This window comes from Taudactylus pleione, unplaced genomic scaffold (assembly GCF_031769625.1).
Source record: "Taudactylus pleione unplaced genomic scaffold, aTauple2 ptg000007l, whole genome shotgun sequence".
Taxonomy (NCBI): Eukaryota; Metazoa; Chordata; class Amphibia; order Anura; family Myobatrachidae; genus Taudactylus; species Taudactylus pleione.
The window spans coordinates 25,047,445-25,060,513 of record NW_028284410.1 but is presented as its reverse complement, the minus strand read 5'-3'; the positions used below and the strand labels follow the sequence as shown (position 1 = coordinate 25,060,513).

The following is a 13,069-nucleotide window of genomic DNA, read 5'->3' as shown; positions in this document are numbered from 1 at the left end:
GGCAGAGACTGATGTGAATGGCCAACTATTCTCTGTACAGCGCTGCGAAATATGTGTGCGCTATATAAATAACTGGTAATAAATAAATAATAAATATAGAGGCATATTCACAGTTGAGAATTCCTCTGGAAACCGACACTGTGCGCAACATTAGATTACCAGGAAAAAGACTCCTCTGATGCGGCAGGAATCTCTCGCGGAGACAGTGGTTATCGCTAACCACTGTCCCTGCATGTTACACTTAAAACCAAAGCAGAAGAGACTGTTACTATTTTGCTTGAAAATAGTTTCAGGATGAAAATTATAATTTCATATTTTTAAACACTATAGTTACAGATCCATCAGACACAATAACATGATTTCTGCAAAATCAGATTGTGCGTGTCTGGTTACGGTTACATCCAATAAAACCCCATTAATATGTATTAGGCAAACTATGCGCTGCGCCCCATCTCCCTGTGTCAGTAGTACGGGCAGCATGTGAGGCCTTATACTGCGGGCACATTGCTGCCGATCTCTCTCACGGACGTCAGGGATCAATAGTCTCTCCTCTCCCACGGAATTGGAGCCTTGTGCATTGACAAAGCCGGGCACTAGCCTGAGCCAGCCGCTGCCGCCACACTCACCTGCCTGCTGGCTAGGTAGGCCTCCCAGACGTACACGACCCATGAGAAAAGTAGCACCGAGAAGAAAATCTGTCGCTCCGCAGAGAGCTCTGACAGCAGCATGGTGACGGCGGCCGGTGGCAGCGAGACTAGGTTACGGCAGCACCCAGTGACTCCACTCAGTCAGCAAACACCGGCTTGGAAACGAAACCAAACCAGCTCTGCTCTGATTGGTCAACGAGAGTTACGCTGCCTGTAAGGACAAGACTCCTTGGCTACATGGCTCTAACTGCTGTAGTTTCTCATTGGCTGCCGTGTCAGAGAGCGCCGGCCTTGATTGGTTGTACTTCCGTTCCTCAAGCTGTGTGTTTTGCGTCTTCGTTGAGATAATAGGGCGGTAGGTTATAGATCCCCTTCATGCTAAGGACCTGGAAGTGACGTGCAGTGAGGGCGGAAGTGCGGTTCCATGCCCATAAAAGCCGCCGAAAGCAGAAATTGTTTCGTTCCCCCTCTATATCCACGTGGATAGTAGGGAACAACGTTGAACAGTAACTGATGACGTCAGGGTGCGCTCGGTGGAGGGCATATAAATGTTGGCATAATTTTTTTGGGGGGCGGGGGTCACGTTCTCTGAGGCGGCTTGTGTTGTGATTGGCTGGAGGGCATCCTGTATTTACACTACAGTACACACATGAGCTTAGGGTTGCTGCTATTTCCTATGTGGCTAAAGGACCTCTGTGACGTATCCACCATGTGACCGCTGCAGGAGGCTGGACCGCTCCTGTGTTACCATCCACAAGGGCATAGAGGGGGAATAAATATTTGTAGCGAGCCACCGTGGCCGAAGCATGGTGAGTGGACACTTTTGGTCCCTCATTAGCATCCCCACCCCTCCCCCTTTCAGGCCGGGTCACGTGGGTGTGACATCATAGGTCCATCAGCGCTGTATAGTCTAGACCTAACTGCATACGGTAGAGCTGGCCCGCTGCGACTCGTGCAAGGAAGCCGATCAGTTATCTCGCCGCAATATTCTTGATCACAACAAGATTGTCAAATCTGAACTTATAAAGTGATAAAAAGAAAAAAAGCCATTGCGAACAATATAGATATTCCCAAAATAAATCTTGAATGGTGCGCAAGGGCCACCTGCTGCAGCAGGTCAGGGGCTGTAGAGCGGCTGCTGCTCTGAGGATGAGAGAAGTTGATCTTGATGTCTTCTGATTGTCAAGATGACTGGTTCTTAGATTCGGTCTTCAGGACCCCAAACTGCATGTTTTCCAGGTCTTTTCACAGAATAGCAGGTAAAATAATTAGCTCCACCGTTGGATCTTTTAGAATGTGTAATACCACTTTCAGACAGAAAATGGCAAAAAAAACCAAGCTTTTACCCGGCATTTGCGTGTCAGGTTTTTTGCCATTTTCTGTCCGATACCCCTTTAACACAGGAAAATGAAAATCCGGGTAATTCACTTTCACCCGGTAAGTTGCTAAACAACCTGGGTTTTTTCCATGTGTGGAAGGGTCAACCGAGGACTTAATTCCCGGGTCTACGACCCTGCGAAAAACCAGGGTCTGAGATCTGGGAATTTAGTCCCGGGATGACCCTTTCACACAGGGTAAAAATCACAGGTTGTTTAGCAAATTACCAGGTAAAAGTGAATTTCCTGGGATTTTCATATTCAGAGTGAAAGGGGTATTGTTGTGTGAAGAGTACGCCTGCTGGGTGACCTGGAAAACGTGACCTGTGTGGGGTCCGGCGTACAGAGTTGAGAACCACTGGTCTAAGAGAACCTATCTCAAGACAGCCTAAATTAAATGCAGGAGAGAGTTAAACTGGCCATACACTTAATATCATCTGTCCAACCATCCAACTGGTTGGAAGTTTGGACCAAAAATCTAGTTCTGTATGGGTGCTAATGACCATTTGCTGCCAAACACTGGAAAAGAAAGACAGTAGTTCAGACAAATTGCTTAAAGCAAAGCATCTTTGTCCGCTTTCCCATACATTACCGATGCCAACTAGCTAAATGGTTGGACAGATAATCTTAAACTGGGTACACACTGGATCAATGTGTACCCGGACGATATGGCAGCCAAAGATGTAAAAAAAGGACGGAACAATCCCTCGTTCCTACATACCGTGCATGGCATAGTATGCAATATTGTCCAGTTGGCCGTGCAGCACCGCTGACTGAAAAATATAGCGGGAGTGTGCAGATTGGCCATACTCACTGGACGATCCGGCCGAAATGTTGTATCTTTTCGTCTGAAAACAACATATCAGGCCTATATCCCTCCAGTGTGTACAAAGCTTTAAACTGGACATACATCAGAACAATATTGTTCCAACCTGCCAACTAGTTGGCTGGTTGAAATGATAATCAGGTGTGTGGTAACTAACAAATCATTTATTTGCTTCCATATGCCAAAAACGGTCGTCACAACTAGTTGGAAAAATTAGACATGTATTATTATGCCCGTTTTAGTGTAGGGGGAAGTTTCCAACGATAAGAAGGTGGACACTGGTTGGCAGTGTCGACCTACTATTTCACCATCCTTATGTCCGTCACTGTCAAGGCTGCCCCGGTCAGCCCATGATTCCTGGCAGCAGTGGAGCGAGAGGAGAATCGATGGTGATACTGCTGCTTGATAAGCCCTGCTGCACGTCAGTAAGCTATTCTTTCTCCAGGAGTGTTCACCTCCTTATCTGGTCAGTATTTTTGTGCTGGTGTCTATGAACAGATCTCTTTATAAGTAACCAATGGCATTCATATGTCTCACATATGAAGCTGCTGATCCTGGCCTGAGATGAGACTGTCAGCCCTGCATTGAGCCAACTATGAGGGTTACCACTAATTACATCACACAGGGGGTCAACCAGATAGAAGGCTGAGGGTGATAATGTTATCCTTCAATCTATTTACACACACATCATACCACCATCACTGCCCCTACTCTCCACCATTATCACTTCTGGATCCTCTTCCGTCCTCCATTTATCCCCATTTAATTTACCTGGTCTGAACTGGACTCTCCATCACTGACCACCAAGTATCCTTTCAACTCCCCACAATTTATATTCCGTTATTTACCATTGTAGTGTTAATTTATTTTCTACATCCATTGTTTCTTTTTGCATTTAACAGCCTTTTGTCTAACACATCTTATTTTATGTATATTCTGCTATTTCAGTGCCTTCATTACATCATCCATTGTGCTTCTTGTACCAGATTACCAAATCATTATTAGTTACAATTTTATTTTTGCACTGTATCTTTTTACCATTTCATTTTCTGCTTCAATCTTCCATTTTTTATAATACACTTCCATTGTTATCCTAAGAGTACGGCCTTTTATTTTAAATTCCATTTTAAATCAGGCTTTATTATTGTTGTCCTTGTTTTGACTTATGTGCTGCAGAAATCAAGGGGTTTCAACAGATGTTGGAGAGATCTGCAGCGGTCCCTCCATAGTACATCCCAGGAATCCTTAATATATGCAGGTCAGTCGCCCCCCCAAAAAAAAAAAAAAACTACAAGTGGCAGCTTGTCTTGATACCAGCCATGCTGACAATTGTAGTTCGACAAACAAAAAATGGGGAAAAAAAAAAAAACCACTGACATGTTATTAAAAAAAAAAAAAAAAAACATGTAACAAAGACTTACTTTAATCCTTCATATACAGTCAGGTCCATAAATATTGGGACATTGACAGAATTTTCAGATTTTGGCCTCTATTCACCACCACAATGGCTTTGAAATGAAACAAACAAGATGTGCTTTAACTGCAGACTTTCAGATTTAATTTGAGGGTAATTACATCCAAATCAGGTGAACGGTGTAGGAATTACAACGGTTTCTATATGTGCCTCCCACTTTTTAAGGGGTCAAAAGTAATGGGACAAACTAAACAATCCTAAATCTAACATTCACTTTTTAATACTTTGTTGCAAATCCTTTGCAGGCAATTACAGCCTGAAGTCTGGAACGCATAGACATCACCAGACGCTGTGTTTCATCCCTGGTGATGCTCTGCAAGGTCTCTACTGAAAATGTCTTAAGTTCCTGCTTGTTCTTGGGGCATTTTCCCTTCAGTTTTGTCTTCATCAAGTGAAATGCACGCTGAATCGGATTCAGGTCAGGGGATTGACTTGGCCATTGCATAACATTCCACTTTTTAGCCTTAAAAAACTCTTTGGTTGCTTTTGCAGTATGCTTCGGGTCATTGTCCATCTGCACTGTGAAGCGCCGTCCAAAGAGTTCTGAAGAATTTGACTGAATATGAGCATACAATATTGCCCGAAACACTTCAGAATTCATTCTGCTGCTTTTGTCAGCAGTCACATCATCAATAAATACAAGGGAACCAGTTCCATTGGCAGCCATACATGCCCATGCCATGACACTACCACCACCATGCTTCACTGATTAGGTGGTATGTTTTGGATCATGAGCAGTTCCTTTCCTTCTCTTCTCTTCCCATCACTCTGGTACAAGTTAATCTTTGTCTCATCTGTCCATAGGATGTTGTTCCAGAACTGTAATGGTTTTTTTAGATGTTGTTTGGCAAACTCTAATCTGGTCTTCCTGTTTTTGTGGCTCACCAATGGTTTGCATCTTGTGGTGAACCCTCTATATTCACTCTTGTGAACTCTTCTCTTCATTGTTGACTTTGACACATATACATCTACCTCCTGGAGAGTGTTCTTGATTTGGCCAACTGTCGTGAAGGGGTTTTTCTTCACCAGAGAAATAATTATTTTGTCATCCACCACAGTTATTTTCCATGGTCTTCAGGGTCTTTTGGTGTTGCTGAGCTCTCCGGTGCATTCTTTCTTTTTAAGAATGTTCCAAACAGTTGATTTGGCCACACCTAATGTTTTTGCTATCTCTCTGATGGGTTTGTTTTGATTTTTCAGCCTAATGATGGCTTGCTTCACTGATAGTGACAGCTCTTTGGATCTCATATTGAGAGTCGACAGCAACTGATTCCAAATGCAAATGTCACACCTAGAATCAACTCCAGACCTTTTACCTGCTTAATTGATAATGAAATAATGAGGAAATAGCCCACACCTGTCCATGAAATAGCTTTTGAGTTGATAATCCCATTACTTTTGGCCCCTTAAAAAGTGGGAGGCACATATAGAAACCGTTGTAATTCCTACACCGTTCACCTGATTTGGATGTAATTACCCTCAAATTAAATCTGAAAGTCTGCAGTTAAAGCACATCTTGTTTGTTTCATTTCAAAACCATTGTGGTGGTGAATAGAGGCCAAAATCTGAAAATTCGGTCAATGTCCCAATATTTATGGACCTAACTGTATTTCAGACTTCCTTGGTTCTCCTTGCCCACAAGTGGCTGAAAGGGTAAATTTTAACAATTTCAAAAATAAAAATCACTACAGCAGATTCTGAAGTACAGATGCCAGGGTGCGCTTGTACTAGTGGGTTTCTAAGTACCAGCTTACTTTGGCAACCCGACCATGCTGGGACCTGTAGTTCATTTTTTTTTTTTAAAAATCAGATGTAATAAATATATGTTGCTGGAAGGGAAAAAAAACACACCCTGATTTATTGAAATTCATAAATAGATATGCTAAAGTTTTTTCTATTTTGAATTTTTTTTTTTTTATTTATTCAAAACATAGGGAGACACTGGGGTGATTCAATTATTTAGCCAGCGGCTATTTTGTTAAGGCGTCCGACAGAGCAAGTCAATTGATGCTCCGTCTGAGTGCAATAGCCGCCAGCATCGGTATTTCTGCTTGCCTCCTGAGGAGGCCTAATAGGGCGTGAAGAGCTAGAATTAAGGAGCACCCAGAACAACTGAATTGCAAAACTGAGCACTTTAACTATCACCGCCAGCGCAACAATTGAAGCACCTCACTGACTTCTATGACAACACAGGTTGGAGAGAAGTTGGCTGGTTCGCTAGTCTGATCAGGACTGATCAAAAAGATGGTAAAGTGTGTGTGAAGCAAAGTTTTAGTTGGACAGACAAGGTGAACAGTTGGTCAGTTTGATGGTTGGAGGTCAGTTTATCTAAGATTAGATGCTGTGGCAGGACTCCCTGAGACATTGGAAGCGTTCCCTTCTGGGTTCCAGGGGTGTGTGTGTGTGTGAGTAAGAGGAGACACAAGTTGCTAGTACAGTATACTGTAGCCCGCAAACTAGGGAGCTGCATCTTGGTCTGTCATCTGATAATCCATTTTTGCCAAAGTGGAGAGGAGTGTCCCAATGCTGGGACAGAGTATAGGAGCCTAGCACTGGAACAACAGCAGAATTGTGTGGAGGTGTGTCCCACTGAGGACACATCTCTGATCTGTGAAGGAGCATTGGGTCCCGGCGCCAGCCATTGAAGAATGCAGCATCCCCCACCTTGCCTCCACCATGAGCTTCATAGGGTTCGGGATGGCCGTGGAGCTGGACATAGCGCTGACTAATGTGGGGAGCCATCAGTGGATGGAGCATAAAATGGAGGACACAATTTTCCTCTTCTATGATGGGAAGACCGTGTTTGGTCTGGTCACTGTCAAAGTCTGTGGAGCCCAGCCAAGTGACTGTAGAACCAGGGCCTGAAGATCAAATTCATAGGTCAGATCGGTGAGATGGGGGTCGGCCAATAACTGACTAGGGGATGGATGAGGGGGAAACAGGACGGAGGAGGGGGTCACTGCAGAGTATGGATTCCCAGCAGTGACGGCACTACAAGTCCCAGCAAACATGACAGAACATGACCTACACTAAAAGTCCCATCACGCAGGATGCCTTATGCCATAGGATGTACTACAAGTCTCAACAAGCTTAAAATAGCATAGGATGCACTACAAGTCCTAGCAAGCATGACAGAACAGCATGCACTACGTCCCAGCAAGTATGATACCTTATTGCATGTGATGCACCTATGAGCAGACTTGCAAGATTGGTCATTTGCTCTGAACGCACATAATAGTTCCCATGGGGTGCGTTAAATCTATCCTGTATTGTGTGTGTGTGTGTGTGTATAAATGTAGCCACCTACACGTCAGTTTATACGTCTGACTGTAATTTGCTAATCTGGCCAGGTCACTGGTGGACTCTGGTGTCTGCAGTAGTACAGTGTTATACTGTAGATTGGAGAGAGGCATACAGCCTATTGTTAAGTCCTGTTGGCTCGCGGGCTAGAAGCCAATCAAAAGCAGCAGCGGTGGCAGCTTCTCATTGGCTAGCTGTCTGGTCACGGCTGGCACCCAATTCAAAAGGCCGCCTGCCAAGTTCTAACTGCAGTGCCGCTGCAATCTGCGGTGGCTGACACCGGGACCCGATGCTCCTTCCCAGCGCAGATCAGTGGGACACCTCTCCACACAATGCCATCGCTGGGGGAGAGAGAGAAGCAGTTAGTGAGAGTGGCAGTGGGTGATAGAGGGGAGGCGTTAGTGAGAGGGGTGGTAGTTAGTGGTGCAGTGGGAGAGAGAGGGAATCACTTAATGAGAGGGGTGGTAGTGGTGCAGTGGGTGATAGAGGGGACCAGTTAGTGAGTGGGGCAGAGGGGTGGTAGTCAGTGGTGCAGGGAATGGGAGAGAATTAGTGAGATGGGCAGGGAGTGAGAGAGTGACCATAGATGACCTAAGAGGTGGCCAAAGTTTGTTCAACATATCCTGTTACATCGTGATAAAAGCATGTGGATTAAAATTTCCATACCCCCACTTCAAAATTCCCACTTTTCAGCACTGGTGTGAAAACTCTGTGCATGACAGGGCAGTAATGTGGATAACAATTTGGCATTACAGCCACAATGAGACATGCTATTGCTAAATAGATATTCATACAGATTTTTATTTCAAACATAATAAAACACATTTAATTACAAAATAAAACAAACATTAAATAACAATTTTATTTGCTAAATAGAAAAAAATTGCAGTGTACATACTTACAAACTTTAAAGAAAAGAAATGTATGGATACAGGTAACCAATGCTCCCCTATTGCCTGTAGGTGGGTGTTCGATTTGATGAAGGGGCTCTAATTTATTGTGTAGAGACCCCAGTACAAACATTAAGCAAAATTCAGGTCTTGCGGATTGCCACAATTTTCTGACCAGCAAACTGTAACATTCTAAAGTGAAAGTCAGTGTGGCTGTAAAGTTAACAGGGAAACTCTCCCTTGTGACACCAGAGTAATTCCCACTGTGCAAATCTCACATGGAGCTCTTTGATAGCAGAGTTGTTCTCGTGTGACAGGAGCGACGTTCCCATAAGTTACATTGGGAGAGCACATCCTCATTGTAAAACGCCATAATCTATTATACAGAAAATCACAGCAGTCTAATGCCCATTTACTGTTTTTAAACAGAAAAAAAAGGCATTAGTTTTTGTAAACATGATTTTACTCAAAAAGGAAAGTTTGTATATTGTATTTTACACATTTGAAAAAAGACTTTTCAAGAAACACAGGAGTTAAAGACTTATTGGGTGTGTTAAGTTTTGAATTCCTTCTTAAAAAATATATTTATCACAATCAAGATTTAATGCCTGAAGCAAAAACTCTTGTTACAACATAAAACAAATCTTCAATAGTACTAGAAAGAAACAAAGAATCCCTTATACGAGTGCACAATGTCTTGCGATGAATTAATTGCGAGACATTGTGCACTCGTATAAGGGATTATTTGCCTCTTTCTAGCATTATTGACTGCTTTGTGTATGTCCCTGAGTTGTACCCCTTCAGAGTAATCTTAAATACTAGGGTGTCATTTTAGTTTCTGAATAGGGAAAATCACTAAAATTACTCTTTTCTGGTGCGACAGTTTTCCATTTCCCTTTTTCCTTTGGAGCTCAGGAGATAAAATTATTATTGCAAGAATTGTTGTAACAAGAAAATATTGAGAAGTTGGTTAAGTTAGGATATGCAAATTCTGGTATAGTTGCATGCATATATGTTTTATGTTGAACTTTATGTAAACAGAATTGTAACTTAAAATCATTAGAAAATGCTCACTTTATGTAATGCTAGATGTCATCATCATTTCTCCCCTGGTACTTTATAAATACAATCAGCATTATAATGGCAAGGAAAGTACATAAAGAACCAAAAACAAGATATGCAATTCCCAGGAATGGATTCCGTCCTCCCATCCAAGACACACTGCTGAACACAATTTTCTTTCGTCCACCAAAACTTAATACTGGATAATCTGTTGATTAGGTTAAAGGTCTCTCAACTATCAATAATGACTTTATCAGCAAATCAGAATTAAGTAAAATTAAAATATTTTGCACAATGTAATACAACAATATGCAAACACCCAAATATTCATATAGATACATTCAGACTAAAATATTTGGTAGCATCGCAGTAATGCTGGATACACACTTGCCAATGTGTAGCCGGACGATATGTCAACCTGATGGGTACACATTGAGCGATATAATAAACAACCTTCCTTAATTACCTGTGATATCGTCTGGTTGGTCTTGCAGCACAGCCAACCAGATGAAATCGCATGCAACCGCGAAGCGTGCAGATAGTCCATATCCATACACACATACTGGATCCACACGATCTATTGTTCCGATCCGCGTGGGAACAATAGTTCGTTCACTAGATCACATAGTGTTGTCAAAACCGGATAATTGGCGAAGACAGAATCTGTTTGCAATTGGAATCTGCGCAATGCTGTCTTGTAAAGGGCCAAGACTCCATCTTAGAAATAAAATCTCACAGCACTATTTTGTAAACAAAAGGTACATAGTCAGCCTTCCTCAAACACAGGCAGACTAGACAGGGAGGCTCCGACAGCACAGCTGGAAGCCTCCTTCCTGTATGAGAATTAAATTCACTGTACAAACACATTTTGCAATTGCAGTTTAAAAACATCAGAAAAATACACGTGTGCTTGTATATATATATATATATATATATATATATATATGTGTGTGTGTGTATATGTGGCCCATTTATAATATCACACAGACTTATATTTGAAAAGTAGCAAAATTCCCTGCAACTCATACACACAATGTTAAACAGAATACAGTCAGTTTTTTTAGTGATCCTTCCCAAAATCATACTGGCATGGCCACACACACACATAGATGCCCTTCCAGCTTAGTGCTGCTCGCTGAGTGCCCCACCGACCCTCAGACGCACAACGCAATTCAGTGCTGTTTTCCCCGCATACATACATTTAAAAGCAATGGTCCCGTAACGCAAAAAGGATAATTATTACTTGGTTTAAACGCAATGTCAGTATATAAAGAAATGAATGTTTTCTGTAACTATGGCTTAATATATGACAATTGGACTGTGTTTGGAACCGTTCTGATCTACCTTGTTTCCACAGCATTCCGGTGACATCAATATGAAGATCAGAACATGCGGCTATGAAATATGAATGTTAGAGAGAATATCTATTTGAAATGTTGTTTTCCATAGCAGCTTAGATTTGCATGTTGGGGGATACAAAAGGAGGTTGGAGACATTTTGTATCCATTTGGAATTGTCCAATAAATGCCCTGTAACAGATTTCTAACCTTTACCAAAAGACAATAACATGGTGTAGGACTGTTTACATTTTTGTCCAAAGGACTGGTTATTCCAGTCTAATCAATAGAGCTAGCTAACTGGGAGTAGAATTTAATTAACAGTAGTTTCAGATAACCAAAAGGATACTCCCTTTCTGATGACCTCACAGGTAAAAGGGGGCGGGAACATAGCATGCACATCCTGAGAAAACACAGTTTAGCAGAGGCACTTGGAGATTTTGGAAGGAAGAGAGAGGTACCCTCCCTGACCAGACAACGGAAGAATGGGTCTCAGTTCCTCTGGGTTATTATAGCGGAGTATAAAATGTGCAATATTTAGCCTATTTGGGTGTCTGTGGCTTTTTGGTGTTAATCTGTTATTAGCTTAGCATGGTGTGTGGTTTGTAGTTTTCTAAGGATATTCATGGGTCTGTGTTGGCATGCAGTGGATGATGTGTTGTCTGGTCTGTGCTTTTCATCTGCACCGTAGGGTACAGTGGTCTGTTGTCAGCATGCAGGAAAGGGATTGATTGTGGAATTGTTGTGATATTTGTGAATGATTGATGCTGGTTGATTGAGATCCTCTGATGTGTTCTGTGTTGGGGCCTGCCATGTGTTCTGTGTTGGGGCCCTGCCATGTGTTCTGTGTTGGGGCCCTACCATGTGTTCTGTGTTTGCCTTCCCATTTGTGAATGATTGATGCTGGTTGGAGAGATGAGCTTTGTGTGTGCTGTATACTCATGAATGTGATCATAGGGTGGTGTCAGTGTTGTTTCGTGGAGGTTGAATTGATGGCAGCTTTGAATGGTCATGGGTGGTTGCCGGGTGGTGTTGTGTGAGTCAGATGGGTATGTTGTCTGCGGTTTGTTGGAGATGGCTTGCCTCCATGTGGGGTGAACAAGGGAAATTGTGATTCTGCCCAGTTGTGGTGTTGTGTGGGTCAGATAGGTATATTGTCTTTGTTGTGGTTGTGGTCATTGATGGATGATTTGCGGAGTTGCAGCTTGGTGCAGGATGGAGTTTGCCTAGGGATCATGAGGCTTGCAAACAAAGGAAAAACATGTGCTTCGGCCCAACCCCCCCTCACACACAAACAAACACACACACACTCCATCACCAGCCATCTTGAACATGTGCTCTCAGCAGACATTGATATATCTCTCATTGTATTTTAATATGTCTCTTTCTCTCTCTCTCTTTCTCATATTGCTCATTGTATTTTGATCTTTAATAACCGTTTCATGTATTTTAACTGTACCTTATGACCTAATGTTTGTACAATTTATTTGCGCTCATTATTAGATCATAGCGTTGTAACATCTGTACTTTTACCTGAATAATAATCTTTAGCGCTTCGGACCGCTATTCAACTGTCTCGGTATTTCATTAATGGTATAATCAAAATAGCGACATCTTGTGGTTTTAGAAGGTATAGGCAGGGTTTTGTCTTAGAGGTTTTTAGGCAGGGTTTTGTCTTAGAGGTTCTAGGCAGGTGAATCTTAGAGGTTTATAGGAAGGAATATATTAAAAGGTTTATTTACAAATTTAACAGTGTGTACTGGGCTTTAGGGCTGATACAACTAGAAACACATTCAATTGCATGTCTCAAAGCTTCTCTTCCACATACACCTATCCTCAAATCTCACCAGATAGCCCCGTTTGGTGCACCATGGACTTCTCGACTAAGCCCTGCTATGTATCGCACTATAGACTTTCACACAATATGCATATTATCATCTCTAATGCGACAAAATTACAATGAACGGGTACCCTGGACATTGGTGCTGGTATTGCGTGCAACTGCTGTGTGTTATAAGGCAAAAGACTGAGGTCCAATGCGGGTGAGCCGCACCATGCTTCACATCACATATCATTGTGCTTCATCTGCAACTTTATACCAATTCCATTTCGACAAAACTACTAATCCAATGTTCCTAGTACACCAGAAGCGACTGT

At 42.4% G+C, this 13,069-nt stretch overlaps 2 protein-coding genes across 4 annotated transcripts in view; both read right to left on the bottom strand.

Moving 5' to 3' along the window:
* ZMPSTE24 (zinc metallopeptidase STE24) overlaps window positions 1-975 on the bottom strand; it is a 31,863-nt gene extending 30,888 nt beyond the window's left edge. Inside the window, exon 1 of the mRNA XM_088460585.1 lies at window positions 627-975. Coding sequence (XP_088316711.1) covers window positions 627-728 — 102 coding nt within the window. The 5' untranslated portion in view covers window positions 729-975. The remainder of the gene's footprint in view (window positions 1-626) is intronic.
* Window positions 976-8,452: 7,477 nt separating this feature from the next.
* The window catches only part of CDC50B (cell division cycle 50 P4-ATPase accessory subunit B), a 53,006-nt gene continuing 48,389 nt past the window's right edge, over window positions 8,453-13,069 (bottom strand). For all 3 annotated transcript variants that reach the window (XM_088462602.1, XM_088462594.1, XM_088462585.1), the window contains exon 8: window positions 8,453-9,783. In XM_088462602.1, coding sequence (XP_088318728.1) covers window positions 9,599-9,783 — 185 coding nt within the window. In that variant the 3' untranslated portion in view covers window positions 8,453-9,598. The remainder of the gene's footprint in view (window positions 9,784-13,069) is intronic.